Source organism: Coenobita brevimanus, chromosome 51 (genome assembly GCF_032717465.1).
Source record: "Coenobita brevimanus isolate Jiangsu-jjx chromosome 51, ASM3271746v2, whole genome shotgun sequence".
Lineage (NCBI taxonomy): Eukaryota > Metazoa > Arthropoda > Malacostraca > Decapoda > Coenobitidae > Coenobita > Coenobita brevimanus.
Window position 1 is genome coordinate 1709869 of NC_137004.1, and position 18565 is coordinate 1728433.

The 18565-nt window shown below is 41.6% G+C and overlaps 1 protein-coding gene and 1 non-coding gene across 3 annotated transcripts in view; one reads left to right on the forward strand and one right to left on the reverse strand.

Annotated features, from left to right (window-relative positions):
• The window catches only part of Mettl3 (methyltransferase like 3), a 74624-nt gene that overhangs the window by 25061 nt on the left and 30998 nt on the right, over positions 1–18565 (reverse strand). For both annotated transcript variants that reach the window (XR_013897404.1, XM_080272752.1), the window contains exons 7-9: positions 13715–13884; positions 12710–12854; positions 6924–7071 (exon numbers count right to left, since the gene is read on the reverse strand). Coding sequence is in view for 1 of the 2 variants with exons in the window: in XM_080272752.1 (XP_080128878.1) it covers positions 6924–7071; positions 12710–12854; positions 13715–13884 (463 nt within the window). In the remaining variant the exon portion in view is untranslated. The remainder of the gene's footprint in view (positions 1–6923; positions 7072–12709; positions 12855–13714; positions 13885–18565) is intronic.
• Positions 861–979, forward strand: LOC145400323 (5S ribosomal RNA). The gene has a single exon (XR_013897427.1). It is a non-coding gene; the product is annotated as a 5S ribosomal RNA (ribosomal RNA).

The window sequence follows — 18565 nt, forward strand, 5'->3', positions numbered from 1 at the left end:
GAGTGTAAGGTCACCTGTAGGCAGAGGGAGGAGGAAAGTATGAATGAAATAAAGACAGAAGAGGAAAGAAGGAAGGAGGAGAGGATCAGGCAGACACCCGGGAGCAGCGCTACATCGAGTGGATGGTGAGTACCCCCACCTACCACCAGAACTATTCAACTACATTAAACTAACACAGTGTCCTGTTTAGAGTCATATACACTCATTAATTCATCACTCAGGCCTTCAAACGTCTTGATCCATCCCATGGCAAAATCTTTCGGCGCTATGTGCTTCATTTGTTGAAAGCACTCTCGCAACACCTGCAGGATAGAACCAGTCTGTCACTGCCAAGTGAGAAGAGGTGTAAAATCTTCAGATAATGTAAATCTTCATATACTCATAATTACATGAACTGTACCCAAACTTCATCCAACCATTGTTATCCTTCAGTTATTCTTTAGCTCCCTCAACTTCCATACCTCACTACGGTACTCAAACATATACTTTCCACATCAGATCACCCTCTTAGCTTCACATGCCTATTCCTACCTTCAAAGACTCACATGTATCCTTTGCAATATCCATACTATCTAACGACTTTTCTGCCTTTTGACTGATAAACTCTGAATGTTTCACACATGTATACTTTTTATCCTACCCAACCTGGTTTACAGGCAGTAATTATTTTATATTAGGGACGTGTTCTGAAATATACCTATTTTTTTCGTGCAACTGGTACGGTATTATAAACGGGTGGAAACTGGCAATTACCTAAAAAGGCAGCAAATGGATGACAAACCACATCCAAAATGTCTTTCCATTACCAATGTTTAGAGGATACACTGACCAACATATTTTTCACTTATAATCTCCATAATGCCAACGGCCATACCACGTTGAGTACACCGCTTCCCGTCCGATCAGCGAAGTTAAGCAACGTTGGGTCTGGTTAGTACTTGGACGGGTGACCGCCTGGGAAAACCAGATGCTGTTGGCATCCCTACGTGTCAAGTGGGGTTGGTGGAGGATTAGTGCCCCTCCTTGTAAAACAATTAACTCTAAGCCATTGACCACCCCGTCTGGGATACATGGCGTCTGGCAATGAATGAATGAATCTCCATAACAATCCTATTTTTTATGTTTACTTCCTAACTACCCAATGCCTTGGTTGTTGATGTGTATGCATTTTGAAAGAAAAAAAACAAAAAACAAAATCACTGGGGTGGTAAGGTGGAAAGTGATGACTATGTAGGAAAACTATTTGTTGATTTTTTTTTTTTTTTTTTTTTTTTTTGGTGTACTAAGGTAAGTTCTCCAAACAAAAAAATTCAGTATCTCTGGAACCAAAGAAAATATAAAATATCTAAATCTAGCAAGCACCTGAGAATCAGCATAAAATTACACACACACACACACACACACACACACTTGCCTTCACTTCTGGGAAAATTCTCAAAGGTGTTTATATTAGCCATGAAGAAGAAGAAAAAGTTACAGTAATTTCTTTTCAAAAATTTCACTTTTAATCATTGCAACTTCCTTATTTTTACAAATTTTAAGGGGGTCACTTTGTTCTCCAGTGTCTTGGCTGTCCATGGGGATCAAGGAGCAAGTCAGTCATCATCATGACTAGGTCAATATATATACTGAATATATTTTTTGAGTCTCTGAAAATCTTATGACGGCTAAGCAAAAACAGGAGGGGATAGGTGAATAGGAGTGGGGTGTGAATGGTTTAGGTACTGATCAGGTAAGTTTTCTGAGAGACAGTATGGATTTAATGGCAAAAAAGAACATCAAAGAGGGAACCTTATAGGGTAAACTTACTGTACTTCTTAATCGTGAAGCACTGGGTTGTTATACACTGAGTTTTCGTGTGACGTAACCTCATTGTACAGTGAGTTGTGACTGTTTTACTATATATATGTAATATCTCATTATACCTCGTTTGTCACTAAGAGAAGAGAGCAATTTCAGGCCAGGCTGGAATAAAAAGTGTAGGAAATACATGTACTGCAACCCACTGTACACAATTCAACAGAAATTGTTCATCATTGCCGATGGAAACCCAGTGGCTTTCGTAGCGTCTGTTAAATGTGGTATCCAGTCTACTGAAGTCCATTTAACTGAGGGTCCACTATACATTGTGGAAGAGTTGGTTACTTGGGAGACATGTTATGTGCTGGAAGTGGCTAGAATGAGGAGTGGTTAGTAGAAGTTCAGGTAGCTGTTGCCTCTCCTGACATTGAGAGTGCTCTCCCTCCATGCTAAGGGATCTTTGTATGCAGCATGTCTTGGGAGTGTAATGCTGTATAGCAGTGAAACCTGGTCAGTAAAGGAAGAGGATATTCGCAGGCTCAATTGTACATATGTGACAATGATTAGGTTGCTGTGCTGTGCATTCTTGAACGCAAGGCCTGGGGGGGCTAGGTTTATGATGGGCAAGTCAAAAGGAAGGATGGGAATGGAATGTACTGGGTGGGTGCAGAAAGTGAGAAGTGTGAACACTGGGGGTGGGGTTGTGAGAGGCAGACCGAAAAAGACCTGGGATGAGGTCACAGAGTGTGACCTTGTTAGGACTCCATATTATAATTACAATTCATAATAGACAGATAGATAAATAGATAGATGGACAGCATGGAGCTGTCTATCTATCTATTTATCTATCTATTATGAATTGTAATTATAATATGGAGTCCTAACAACATCAGGGATATGGGACTGAATAGGGAGGTTGATAGAGACTGAGCAGCATGGAGATTTGCCATTAGGTAACCAAGGCCAATGCATGCCAGCATGTTGCAGCCTTTACAAATAAAATGAAAACTCCCACCCCAACCAGCTAAACCCCAATGTCCATGATCACTCCCAAGCAAACAATGGATAAGTGTGTCTCATGTGTGAGCTGGCCATGAGATGCTACAGTTGTTCTATTTTATGAAGGCAGTTTGGGTGGGGCAATCTGGGACCTCACACCGTTAGCTCTGTTGTCACATCGTCGCCGACACGTGTAAATACTTGTGCTCACCTGTCTCTCTCTCTCTCTCTCTCTCTCTCTCTCTCACTCTCCTATTTTAAGCTAGTAACTACTTATAAATGATTTTTAAACACTCTGTATAGATGTAATTCAATAAAAAAGCTATAGTATAGTATAAATCTCATAAGACTTGTCAGTGTTGCTTTTGTGACGTTGTCAGGTGGTGACACGAGGGACAGCCCTGCGTGAGCGGGTCATACTCGGTCTCCCGCCATGGAAGCTATAAAAAATAACGCACCTATAGACTTTTACCTCAGGGGTGGTGTGGAAAAAAAGTCGAAAACAAGAGAAAAAATAAAGAAAATACAATTAGTAATAGTTAATATAAATATGAGAGAGAGAGAGAGAGAGAGAGAGAGAGAGAGAGAGAGAGAGAGAGCACGTGTGTGGCGACGATGTGGCAACAGAGCTAACAGAGTGAGGTCCCAGAGCACCCCACCTAAACTGCCTTCATAAAATAGAACGACCATAGCATATTAGTGGTGGGTCTACACTGCCCCTAACATACAAAGCCCCTTAACCCCTTAAGCGCGGGCATGTCGGAGGCGGTCCGTGCACCTCACGCGGGGATATTCGCGTTCCGACTGACTTTTTAAAAATATTTGCCAAAAATCAGTTATTAGTCCTAGATTATCATAATTAAATATGCATATGGCACATACCTTCAGCTTTCCCCTGGGATGTTTGTTGAACCTTTGTCGACTACTGTAGGACTTGTGGAGACTTCTGAAGTTGGGTAACGAAGTCTCCACTTTACACTTCCCGACACTCCGTAATATGGTTACCACTGCCTGATATTATAACTACAAACACTATTCTATGAATTTCAAGTACTTTGGAATCCATATTCCAAAAAAATAAAAAACACTGTGAAAGCAATGTAAATTACGAGCACATACAAGCTTTCCTCCCGTGCTGGTTCCCCGATGGTATTCTGAGGTGAAGCCAGGGGCGCACCCAGGAATTTTCTAAGGGGGGGGGGGGCCCATTTGCCAGTTTCCTGAAGTTTACATACAAGTTTTATAGTTCTAAGTTGTATATATATATGTTATATATACAGTATATATATATATATATATATATATATATATATATATATACGGTATATAGATAGGTAGATAGATAGATATAGACATATATAAATACTGCATATATATATATATATATATATATATATATATATATACTGATAGAATGATACATTATTTGGTAGGTCGTCAGTTATTTAAACAAACTTGTTTGTTTAAATTTATCGTTTTAACAAAGTAACAAAGAACAAGCCATTCAGTCTCAACCCTATTCTGTCCAGATTTCTAATCACGGCACAAAGACGGAGAGAAACAAGGGACAGGTGAAGTGGGAAGTCCTTAGGGAGAGGGAAGGAATGTTGGGTAAGGAAATAGAGGTCACAATGGGAAAGGGATTGCCGATCCCAGCTCAGGTGTGTGTGTGTGTGTGTGTGTGTGTGTGTGTGTGTGTGTGTGTGTGTGTGTGTGTGTGTGTGTGTGCGCAAATGTTGTGTATGTGGACAAGAAGCTGGGTGAAGAGAGGGGATGGGGATGGATAGGAAGGCAGGAGGGATGATGTTTTGAGTTTAGGGGTGGTGGTGTGAGGAAGCTATCCTATTGACAATATATTTGGCCACAGGATCCAACAGGTGATAAGATCCGCTGTTCTGTTCAATGATATTGGAACATACTATAACAGCTTCCTCCAGACATTTGCGTCTTTTTAAGTCTACACACACACACACACACACACACACACACACACACACACACACACACACACACACACACACACACACACACACACACCTGAGCTGGGATTGCCAATCACTTTCCCCATGTGACCTCTATTTCCTTACCCAACATTCCTTCCCACTCTCTAAGGACTTCCCACTTCACCTGTCCCTTGTTTCTCTCTGTCTTTGTGCCATGATTTGTAATCCCTTTCCCCTGGACCTCACCTTCCTTACCCTACCTATCCCCCTTACCACCCCTAGCCAATACCTCACCCCTCACATCCCCACTGCCTTTTGCTATATATACAGGAAATGTGGTGTATATTCAGCAATTGTATTCTGAGCCTGAGGAAGCCACGAGGCGAAACGTCAATACACACTCTGAGTCTTTGTTTGTACTTGCCAATTTTTCATGTTTTGCTGTTATCGAAATAAATATATATAAATTTTTAAAAGGATCCAGAGAGCTAAGGGGGGACCCAGGGGGCTCCCCCCTGGGTGCGCCTCCGGGCAGAGCTGTCATTTATTATTTATAAACACACTCACACTTTATATTCCTAGTACTTTATTACACTTATTTATATATACAATATTTATCTATAAGTTTCTTTCAGTACTAGTAGTTTATATTCACTCCAGGCATTCACTTTCTTGTGTATACTAGCGTAGAGAGCAAACCTGTCACTTTCATTTTCATCACTTTCACTTTCATTACTCCTACTGTGTATACTCGTATTCTTATATTACTACTTTACAATATTTATCTATAAGTTTCTTTCAGTACTAGTAGTTTATTTTCACTCCAGGCATTCACTTTCTCGTGTATACTAGCATAGAGAACGAAGCTGTCTCTTTCATTTTCATTACTTTCACTTTCACTTTCATTACTCCTAGTATATAAATTCGTATTCTTATATTACTACTTATTTACATTTCTATTCACATTCTCTATTTTATTTACATTATTTTCATTTCTATTTTACTTACACTTTTATGCACTGTCACTTGCAGTAACTTATAAAACTATTTTCCACTGTTCAGTTATATTTACATTCATTGCTTTCACTTGCTGTTTACACATTATTTACATTTCCACTTACACTGTTTTACTCACCAGAAACATCGTAGTCACTCTCTATCATTTTCGCTGACAAATTAGCCAGTTCACGTTCCACACCACTCACTTATCCCTTTACCTCTTTCCACATGAGGTTTAGTAGGGGGTACAGGTCACAGAGCCCTTTGCATGGGGCTAAAAAGGGGCGGAATTTGACAGGCGCGAATCCGACGTGCTTTCACCTTGAAAGACGACAGTAAACTGAATACAGTGTGTGGTGGCCTACCTAGGGGAAGCGCAGTGCTGCTAATCTCAGCCTGGTGACAGCTGCTAATATATACGCTATGAAATGATTGGCAGGAAATCTAGACAATACATAGTAAATTAGGTAGTTCCAGGTGAATGTAAATATCACTTAGGCTTCTCCCTTCCCTCCTTATATATATTTTTATTACGAGAATAGATTATACGGCATATTTCATGGGGAAATAAACAGCGAAAATTAGCGAACGAGTGCACGTCAGGTGTTGTCAGGTGATAATTAGCCAATTCCAGGTGTATGGCACTCTCACTTACCTTATTTCTTTTTTGTATCTATTATTTGGTATAAGAATAGGGCATAGGGCTTATTTCAATGGATGAAATCAGTGGAAAATTCCAGGGAAGATTTACTTAGCATAGCACGGCCGGGCAGGCGAGAGGAGAGGGTAATGGAGGGGACGTAGGGAGGGGAGTCAAGAATGGGGAGAAATAGCTAAATTGTCAACAATGGATGGGAGTACAGATGAGATTAGGAGTGCTGACTAGTGTTGGACATTGGCAGTACTGATAGATGATACAAGCCACCACTTGAAAGACCGGGCGAATTCAAAATAACACAGAATCACAAAAGTGACGCGCGGTATGATCCCTTGCTCCCAAGCGTCATGAAAGTGATGCCCCGCGGTTAAGGGGTTAAGCTCGTCAGACTCATATCACATATGTGAGTACAACAATCTGAATCTTTTAAGTTCCAGGTGCAATATGCATCTTCCCTGAGTTGTAAGATCTATGATACTGCCAACGGCATTTACTGACTTAAAGAAGGGAGACTATCAGCTTACCAAACAATGCTCCTTGCCATGGTTCAACCAGTGTCCTGTCCTACCAGTGCGAATAATTCTCTGCAACTGGTTGGTTTTCACCCAGATTATTTCATCCACTCGCTCGTAGCCCCACAATTTCAGACATTCTCGTCCCAACTCCATTGCTCTGGGAGAAAAAACAAAACAAAAAGTACTGAGTCCTGAAAACTAAAGCGTAGATTAAATGACTATCACAATACACCATGCACCAGCCAAGAGACTGATCCGATACTTTGATTCTAAGTGGTCAAGGATGTGGACACCAAACATGTTCTGTGTATGAGATAGATGGATTTTTCTTTTTTACTGCCCAGATAATAATAATAGCTCAGCTGTAAATCTGATTTCTGAGGCTCATCCTGAATTCTGTAGTACTGTCTAGAACGAGGTGTCAGGCTGCAGACATTTAGAGCGACAACATTAGTCAGTCAGGCCCAAGTAGAGTAAAAACTTCAGTACAAACACAAAGTTTGCTGATGACTTGAACAAGGACAGCTAATGTTGTTTCAGACATCTAGTAACTTTTTTTTTTTTTTCCAAGTACATGGCATGCTAGAATGCAAACCATCCACTCAAGTGACTACACTGAGTAACAAGTGACTACAGTAAGTGACTGAGTGACAAGTCAAATGGTTTTAAGTATATCTACAAACTTCCAATATTATCCCTGGTGTTAAAAGAGAAAAAGTACTGTCTTGTATTTCCTTCATATTTGTAGGCTAAAAGAAAATTGCTGTACTAACCAGAAAGTTTTATGGATCTATCTATAGCCAGATGCCACAATCCCGAAAGGGGTGACCGTTTAATTTTATGTTAGGTGTTTTATGGGGAGGGACACTAACCCTCCACCAGCCCCCTTACTGACACATAGGGAAATGTTTGGGTTGGTTATATGGCTACCACCCAGTGTTGTAACTGGTTTCCAGTAAGGCAGGAAACCATCAGGCTTGTTACTCAATGTAAAGCCATCTGAAACAGAAAGAAGAGTAATAAAAACTGACAGGGAAGATGGGAGAAATAGGAAGCGAGGAAGGCAAGCACAGAAAAAAAAAAATTAAGGTGAAGGAAGAAGTCGGCAGCACTATATTTCCTGTACACCAGGAAACCATTTACTATGCTGGGTGGTAATCATAGAACCAAATTTTGGCGCTGGTGGTTTAGTGGTTAATAACGGCGCTCCAAGTGGCTTGAGCTGGTGAAAGTTTATATCCAAGGGATGGTTGGGGTTTATTGCTCATGTACTGCCACTCAGGGATGAGTGAGGCTGATCACTCTCATCTTAAATGTCAAGACCAACTTGCCTAGTCCCGGGCTCCTACACTCCTCATGGGGCAACATAGGACTGGTCTGATGGATGATGGATGGATACAACTGACTGCATGAACCACTTTGAAGCTATGTCTATCACTGAATTTTCCCCATGGTACAGGTATGGTATACGTACTCATACAGAGTATTCAAGAACAAATGCCAATCTTTAATAATAAAACAGGTAAGCAATGCTAACATTAAAAGATTATATTGTATATGAACCTTAGAAACTGTCATTTTCCTTTCAGTATTTTAAATTTAAAACTAATCAGTGTTACCAACTGTTTGCTGTGTCTACCCACACGAAGAGCTGCACTCTCACCCTTTCATGATTACTACTTACGATGAAGGTGCAAGCTTCCACTTCAAGTGCAGGAAGGGTAACCCTTGCCCTCAGTTTCAAGACTACAGGAATTAGAATGCAATGTAGGCTTGTTTGTATATCAGCACCATACCAGCGGAGGAATACAATGGAGAGTGAGAGACCATCCACCTACCTGCTGCCAGCCAATGATAATTCGAGTTCTCCCTCCCCTGCCTTAGCCAATGCAAACTCTTCTACTCCCTACCACTGCATCTTCCCTCCCTACCCACCACCAACATCCTTTGAGCTGCGAGGCCCACCAACTGTCAATCCTCCCTCCCTCTCTCCCTCAACACTCCATCACTTTCATAATAAAGAACAGTATAACCCCATTCTTTTTGTGTACAGTAATCCCTGTACTATCCGGACGCCCACTTTCCGGACACCCTACTTACCGGACATTGTGGACCTGGACCTTCAGATCCCCCCCCCCCCTCCCGTAATTTGAAATTGCCATGCAGTGCCGAACAGCTGTTTACGTCATGGCCCCTTCACCCCTTCCTTCCTCCCCCCTCCCCCCTCCCTCGTCGGGGTTGCCATTTGGTATTTTTCATTACCAAATGTGGGCCAATTTGATAATGAAAAATTTGTTTGGTAATGAATCAGAATAATGCATTACCAAATGAATTTTTCACATGTCTCATTTTCGTCTCATTAACTCTCCTCCTCTTACTGACTCCCTTCAACCTCTGTCTCTTCGCCGCACTGTTGCATCTTTATCTCTTTTCTATCGCTACTTTAATGGTCACTGCTCCTCTGAACTGTCTGCTTGCATTCCTCCACCTCTACGACGGGCGCGTAGCACCAGTCTGGCAGCAAACTCTCATCCCTTTTCTGTCCAACTCTCTAATGCAAGAGTTAACCGTTACTCCCAGTCTTTCATTTATGCAACAGGTCAGCTCTGGAACTGTCTCCCTCTGTCTGTATTTCCTGCTGCCTATGATCTCCAGTCTTTCAAACGTAGTGTGTCCAGGCATCTCAAAATGATCGGATCTTGAATTTGGCTCTCTATTGTATTTTGTTTTTCTCTTGGAGGGAACTGTTACTGCGGGCTCATGGCCTTTGGTTCCTTCTTCCTCGCATAAAAAAAAAAAAAAAAAAAAAAAAAAAAAAACAGGATGGAGATGGTGGATTGTCTGCTCTCTCTGATTAATCTGCTAGCCTACATGGCATGAAAATAATCAACATGCTGTTAAGTATAAGCAGAGTGATTACATGTATTTCCACTTGCATATATAATCAGTGAAGAATAAATGCGAACTTTATGAATTTGGTAATGAAAAGTTAAATTTGGTAATGAAAATTGAGGAGTTTGGTAATGTGGCTGTTGCGATCTGGCAACTCTGTTTCCCCGTCACCAACATTCCAACAGTTACTGCTTAACTTCGATCGCGAGTGGATGCTTATCGCAGTGGATGCCACACATGCTCGTTTTTTTTGTGAATAAACAGTGAATAAACTGCAATGCCTCGACACTAGACCACATGGGAAATTACAGTGTTGTGCAGCGTTAAGAAATTAGAATTTAGAGTGCAAAGGATTAACTGTGGAGTGCAAATTGGCGGTTGAAACAGGCGTGGTGCAATTAACAATGTGCAGTGTTAAACAATTATAACTCACAGTGCAAAGAATTACTGTAAGTGCAGAACAACACTGGATTACTGTACGTGCTTCAAGAGCATTTTCACCACTGCCAAAGCCTTAAGAAGGCAGCCACAGACGTGCTGCAAGTACCCTGGCTGAGGTACAGTCACTTTTGATTCCTCATTCTTTGGTTCCTTTTCATTTATTTCATGCTTTATGTCCATTATTGGTGTGAATAGGGTCTTAAATAGGTTTAAGTAGGTGCTATGCATGTCCGGTAGAGAGTTATTTAGGTGGCTTTCAAAGTTAGGCTTGGTTAGGGTCTTTAAGTACCAGTCCAGCAGGCAGGTGCCCACTTTCCAGATGGAACCACTTTCCGGATATTCCTTTGGCTCTATGACATCGGATAGTGGAGGGATTACTGTATTTATTTTCTTTTTTTGTGATTAAGGCTGGATGTCTGATAACAACAACTGTCTCATGTCATAATAATGTACTTCTATCCACAAGAAGGAATCCTTCATGCCGGACTGCCAGATACCATTTTAATTCAGCCACCTGCTACACTGGATAATGCCGTATGCCAGATAATCGGGAGTTTATTGTACTCCCATACCATTTTACTGTAATCTTAATGTATATGTTTTATTTTTATTTAGTGTAATAACAAATTCAAAGCAAATTTACACACTGCTTGCTCTGTCATTCCATTATCTTTTCAAATTTTAAGCTGTCATTTTAAAGGCTAGGATTAAGAATGAAGAACTGAGAGGAAGGATGGGAGTGGAATGTATTTGTGCTGTGATGAGGAGGGGTAGATTGAGATGGTTTGGGCATGCTGAGAGGGTGGAGGATGAGAACTGGCCACAGAAGGTGATATGTGTGAATGTCAGGGGTAGGTTTGCAAGATGCACACTGAAAAAGACCTGGGACGAGGACATAAGAGCGTGACCTCAGGGATACGGGACTGAATAAGGAGGCTGCCAGAGATCAAGCAGCGTGGAGAGCCGCAATTAGGTGACCATACTCTTACCACTATACAGTGAGTGAATTAAAATCATACCCCTTGATGGGTGTATTCTTAATTCATAAAGAGTATTTGCAGTTTTAGCAATTCAAGGTATTTCTGGTAACTAACCCCCACAAAAACTAAGGGATAACTGTACTGTACATAACATAGAGACACAACAGGGCACAGTGAATGGAACCTGGCAGATTATCTGCTTGTAGGGAGAAAGCTCACTGGTAGGCATGTCTGTGTGAGAAACCACAATGCACTCACCTGATACAGTGCTACATACAGATGACTCTAGACTGAGTGAATGTTTTCTAGTACATCTGTTTCAAAAAGTATCTGTGCACAGTCTGCGTGAAACAATTTAACGCCACAGGTGATGGGAATTGCGAAAAGGCCAATGATTCCACTCCACACTGGTAAACATGCTTTTATGAGGATGTATTATATCACATGTTTGATACTTCCAAATCAGTATTTTTTCATATAATTATTCATCATCATCATCATCATCATCATCATCCGGGCCTCCTTTCCGACCCTAGAATTATTCATATGAAAAATATTAATTGGTGGTAGGTGGGGGCACTCACCATCCACTCACTCAGTGTAGTGCTGCTCTCAAGTGGCTGCCCTGCCCTCTCTTCCTTCCTTCCTCTTACATCGATCTTTCCTTCAATCTTTCCTCTTCTGTCTACGGGTGACTCTACACTAAGTGACATGCCAAATGGTTTCCTGCACACCAGGAAACCACTTACTATGCTGGGTGGTAACAATGTAACCAAATTATGGCACCTGGAGGTTTAGTGGGTAATTAAGGCGCTCTCACCTGATTGAGCCTACGTCGGTTCATATCCAAAGGGTGGTTGGGGTTTACTGCTCATGTAATGCCACTCAGGGATGAGTAAGGCTGATCACCTCATCTTAAATGACAAGACCAACTTGCCTAGCCCCAGGCTCCTACGCTCCTCATGGGACAACACAGGTTTAGATGATGATGATGATACATATTAATCTTGGGGTATCATGAGCTGCACAAAATATTTTGGATCTCATCGGAGTCCTCTCGCACAATACAGTTTGGAGCTCGTGCATGTCAGTAACTAATTTACCATGACTCTCTCTCTATCTCCCCCCCAAGGTTGGGGTGGGGTTGGATCCAGAAATGAAGAAAGAGAAAATATTATAGGAAAACTATTCACATACTCACTGAAAGGGGCCAGATAATCATTCACATATAAAAAATAAAAAAAACAATGTTACCAGTATAACTGTAAAACTTTTAAAGCTGGCAAACTCTTATATGCTTAATATGACAGAATTATTAACTTGACGAAAGTAATTATCATTACTAATGGAAACTGGAGCACAATTATTATTACTCTATTAATGAATATTGAAGGACAATTATTATTTCTCTATTGTACTAATGAAAATTGGAGGACAACTGTAAGACCCAAAGAAAAAACAACTAGTACTACTGCATACTACCTTCCAGTGACCCAGAGGAAGATGAGGCCCTCATCTTGCATAATTGGTATATTCAACTGACGCATCTCATCATCAGACATGGTACCATACGGCAGCTCCATGTGGATGTCCCATGGTGGATCAGCCATAATCACTGCAAACTTACCTGTAAGCAATACAGTACTATAGAAAGAAATCCATATGACAAATAAGATAATAATATTACCACTACCTTCATCAACATACTGACTCTATTTCCCACAAAAATGCAAGGAGGAGGTAAGGGAGATGAGTCAGACACAGAGTGCAGGCTGAGGAGCAAAAGGTTGCTCAACCACTAAAAAAAAAATCGGGAGTCACTGCCTCTCCTGAGCATGAAGAGGCTCTCCTTTTGAGCCAAGGCTTCTCCCTACAAAACATTTGTGTTATGCTGTTTGGTAGTGAGACATGGCCAGTAAGAGAAGAGGATACATACAGACTGGAATGCACAGATATGAAAATGATGAGATGGATGAGCAAGGTCTTCTTAGCTAAGAGACAGAACTGAGAAAGTGTACTGCGAGATAATCGGCATAAAATATCAGAGAGGAAATGCAAAGTAGCTGGCTGAGATGGTTTAGACATGCTAGGAATAGGGAGGAGGATGACTGGCTAAGGAGGGTCACAGATGTGGATGTGCAAGCTAGAATATCCACAGGCAGACTAAAGATGACATGGGGTGAGGTCCTGTGTGAAGGTGAAAGGACCTACACAGGTTACCAGGGGCAATAGTTAATAACCATAAGTTAATAAAAAATGTTAATTTTTTTAAAATTCTTATTAATTATCAATAAAGCTGATAAAACATTACAGAAAATCTGTCAACCTATTTTCACCACAATCTACAAAGCTTATCTGCCTATCTCCCAAATTACTACACTAAATGAATGGATGAAGGTCAAATACTATGAAACACATGCAGATTACAATAATGACTGCCTGTACTGAACATCAAACTGTAAACTACCTGGGTCCTACTTTACCCACCTAGTATAGACATGTCAAGGAACCTGAGGTCACACTGAATCCACTGAGGAGGGAAGAGAATGGTGCGCTCATCAGGTCTGGGGCGCTCCAGTGGCACCAGCAAGGAAGAGGGAGGTTGGTGGTCCTGCTGCTCATTGACACCACTGTAGTCCACTTCATAATGTACATACCTAGCAAATACCACATACTGTAAGTGACATTTGTAATGATATATGGGTGAAGTGGGTGAGGGGAAACAACAGAACAAGCAAAATGAAAACAACTAGGAAATAATCAGACCATACAGACCCCCCAGGTGGATCAGAGATCATTTTAATTGTGAATAACACCTATCCAAATTATTTTTGGTTACCTATGATCAAGAGCAACCATTTATATGTCTATCTATCTGTCTATTGCCAGATGCCTCAATCCCATACAGGGTGGCCACAAACAAATTACTTCCATGTCAATATGTTCAGTGCTACTTCGCTGCCTTGCTCCCAGCTTACACCCCCCTCTTTCATATACCTCTCCACTCCATCATACAACATCTCCCACAAGAGTCCATTTCTGAAGTCATGTGAAAGGGCTTCAAGTACTCTACTATGATTTTCTGAAGACATGTGAGAGGGCTTCAAGTGCTGTACTATGATAAACAACAAAGGGCTCAAGACTGGCTCTTGATGCACATCAATATTCACAGAAAACTCATCATTCAAATCTCCATTCACTCTTACCTGTGTGACCACCCACATACATGGCCATAACCACCCTAATCAGCCACTCCTTGATCCCAAGCTTTCTCACTGCCCACTTCACCACCTCCCTAGGGACTCTGTCAAAGGTCTTCTCCAAGTCAACAAAAACAAAATGCATAAATCTCATTTCTTTCCTATATATTTTTCCAGAAGCTGTCGAACAATGAATATGGTATCAGTAGTCCCTTTGCCTAGCATAAACCCAAACTGCATCTCATCAATGTTCACTCTTTCTCTAATCATACCTTCTAGAACTCTCTCCATTACTGTCCTTATCTAGTCGAAAGGCTTTATGCCTCTATAATTTCCTCTTTCCAGGCATCATCCTTACCCCTGTAAACATTTACTATCACACTCTTCAGCCAATCACCTGAGACAACGCACTCATATATAAACGTGTTTATGAAGTCAGTAACTAACCCCACTCCTATATCTCCTGAGGCCTTCAGCATTTCAGCAGACAACCCAGACACACCTTCTGCCCTCCCTGCCTGCATCCTGCCTATAGCCCTGCTCACAGCAGCAGTGTCAATTAAAAGCCAAGGACCAAACACTGGCTCTAAACCTTCCCTGTTCCAGCCAAACTCGTCATTGAACAACCAGTTATAATACTGTACTCTCTCCAGGCATTTTTAATATCCCAACTGTTCATCCCTATCTTTCCTTTATCATTCTTCACACATTGCTCAACTATGATATCCCTGTTTTCCCTCTTCATCTGATTGTCGATCCTCAATTCTATGGACCCCGAATCAACGGATTTCAGAAGCAACGGACAACATCCGCTGGCAGAGAATTACTGTGGACACCAGTCATTTGTCCGTTATTTGAAAGGTTGTCATTTCTAACTACATACGGTACTTCTCTTTACAGGTACAAAAATAAATGATACTGTAGTTGAACATAAAAAATTACTGTAACACAGTACTGTACTGTACTGCACAGTACACCATGAAGCAAGTCATAATATAATGGGTCCATAGAAAACGGGGTATTGTGAGGTAAATTAGTCTGCGATAGCGTTGCTGCACTTCATCTTCGATACCTTCGTATTTCTTTTGCTATTTTTCGAGTTTTAGGCTATTTTCCCCTTCATTTTCAAGCAGTGGATTTTTTCAAACAATGGACACTCGTCCCCCTCCCCATTAGTCTGTTGAATCGTGGGTTGACTGTTTTTCCTTTCCACACTATTTAGTTTATCCAGTAAATGTCTTTGAGACTCAGATTTTCCTCCGTATTCCTCTTTTCTGGTCCTTTGTTCATCACAATATTGCGTTACTCACTCGGTACTACAGATATGACACTGATCACCACTATTACTAAGCCTCTGCCTGCATACCTCTTACATCAGGGGAGAGCAATAGTATCAGTAGCACATCTTAAAGCTATACACACTCACCCCTTTTCTGTCCATCTCTAATGCACAAGTTAACCAGTATTCTCAATCTTTCGCAAACTAAACTGTTCAACTTTGCAAACCTCATCCTAAATCTATCTTTTCCTCTGCATATGAACACAACTGGTGAACTTCAAATCTCTTCCTCAGTCTGTTTATTCCTCTGCTGAGGACCTTCAATCATTTAAAAGTATTGCATCAAGGCACAAAGAAATCTATCTGTTTATCTATCTACGGCCAAGGCCTTAATCCTGTAACAGGTGGCCACAAACAATCACCTCCATGTCACCTTGTCCTTTGCCATTTCCCTGCCCTCCCCTCAACTTACACCTCCCTTTCTCATATACCTCTCTACTCCATCCCTTCACCTCATCTCATCCTGGGTCTCCCTCTCCCTCTCCCCCCTTCCACCTCACTCATAATCAATTTACCTATATACTGACTTTATTTATTCAATATTTTCTTACAATCTCTCTAGTGCATGGAGAAGTTTTGTTATTTGGGGGACATGTTATGTGCTGGAGGTGGAGCTAAGGTAAGGAGCAGTTGGAAGAAGTTCAGGGAAATGATGCCTCTCGTAACAATGAAAGAGCTCTCCCTCCATGCTAGTGGATCTTTATAAGCAGCATGTGTTAGGAGTGTAACGTTGTATGGTAGTGAGACCTGGGCAGTAATGGAAGAGGATATTCATAGATTCAAACATACATAAATGACAATGATTAGTTGGATGTGTAGTGCATGCTGCCCTTTGCTCTCTTCCTGCCTTCCTCTTCGGTCTTCCTTTCCTTCATTCTTTCCTCTTCCTTCTGCCATTGGGTGGCTTTACACTCCTTCTTCTGTCTTTCCTTCATTCTTTCCTCTTCCTTCTGCCTATAGGTGACTCTACACTGAGTTACAAGCCAAATGGTTTCCTGTACACCAGGAAACCATTTACTTTGCTGGGTGGTAACCATATAACCAAATTATGGCATCTGGTGGTTTAGTGGGTAATTAAGGCACTCCAATCAGATTGAGCCTGTATTGGTTTATATCTAAGGGGTGGGTGGGGTTTATTGCTCACGTAATGCCACTCTGGGATGAGTGAGGCTGGTCACTCTCATCTTAAATGTCAGGACCAACTTGCCTAGCCCCGTGCTCCTACACTCCTCATGGGACAACATAAGATTGGATGATGGATGGATGGATGGATGTAGTGCATGCTTGAATGCAACGCCGGGGGAAGGGGGGCTTGGAGGCTTGGATTACGACTGAAGAGTTGAGAGGAAGGATGGGACTGGAATGTATTGGTGTTGTGATGAGGAGACTGAGATTGTCTGGGCATGTTAAGGAGATGGAGGACAACAATAGGGTGCAGAGGGTGAGAAATGCGAAATGGGGGCAGGGTTGCAAGTGACAGACAGAAAAAGACCTGGAACAAGGTCATAATATGTGACCTCAAGGATAAGGGACTGAACAGGGAGGTTGGCAAAGCTTGAGCAGTGTGGAGAGCAGCCATTAGGTGACCAAGGCTGACACATGCAAGCATGTTGGAGCCTTTATAAATATGACACAATATGAATGGATATCATTTGACAGTTTGCAGCCACTGGTTCTTTCTTTTCTGCAAAAAGAAGTACCAGTAAAATATACTAGCACACTAGATACACTAAAGTTCTAAATCATTCACTTCTGAGTTCACCACATCATCATAAACTATTCCCCAGGGCAAATAGAGAGGGGATATGTGCTGCACCGTTATCTTTGACTGGAGACATAAATCACAAAGGAGGCCAACACACTAAGTGTCCCTTGACTAACTTGGTTGTACTTAATCAAATGAATGCAGAGATGGGTTGAATATGACTAAAATCTCAAACTTTGCAAAACAAACACTAGATAACATGTACCCATATCAAATTTAATTACAGCAGATATGGACTCTCGTATAAGACTATGTTTATTAACCAACCATCCATCCATCCATTATCCCATCCCATTCTGCCCTATAAACAGAAATGCTGGGGCCCAGGGCTAGGCTACTCAGTCCCAATATATAAGGCATGGGTGAACCTCATTCGTCACTGAGTGGCATTATGTGAGCAATAAACTTAAACCACCCTGCAGATGAAAGCCCTTACAGGTTCCATCCAGTTGGGTACCTTAACCCACTGACCCACTAGACCACCAGGTGTCATTTGGTTATATGGTTGATCCATCCATCCATCATCCAATGCTATGTCACCCCATATGCAGCATAGGAACCCGGGGCTAGGCAAGTTGGTCCTGACATTTAAGATGAGAATGACCAGCCTCACTCATCCCTGAGTGGCATTATGTGAGCAATAAACCCCAACCACCCCTTGGATATAAACCTACACAGGCTCAATCCGACTGGAGCACTTTAATTACCCACTAAACCACCAGGTGCCATAATTTGGTTTTATGGTTACCACCCAGCATAGTAAATGGTTTCCTAATGTACAGGAAACCAATTGGCTTGTCACTCAGTGTACAGTTACCCACAGGCAGAAGGAAGAGGAAAGAATGAAGGAAAGATGACAGAAGAGGAAGTGTTAAGTCACCAGTAGGCAGAAGAAAGAGGAATGAGTAAAGGAAAGACATAAGAGGAGGGATGGAAGAGGAGAAAGGGCAGACACCCAAAGCAACACTACATCAAGTGAGTGGATGGTGAGCACCCCCACCTACAAATTATATGGTTGATACTCATAGTAATAA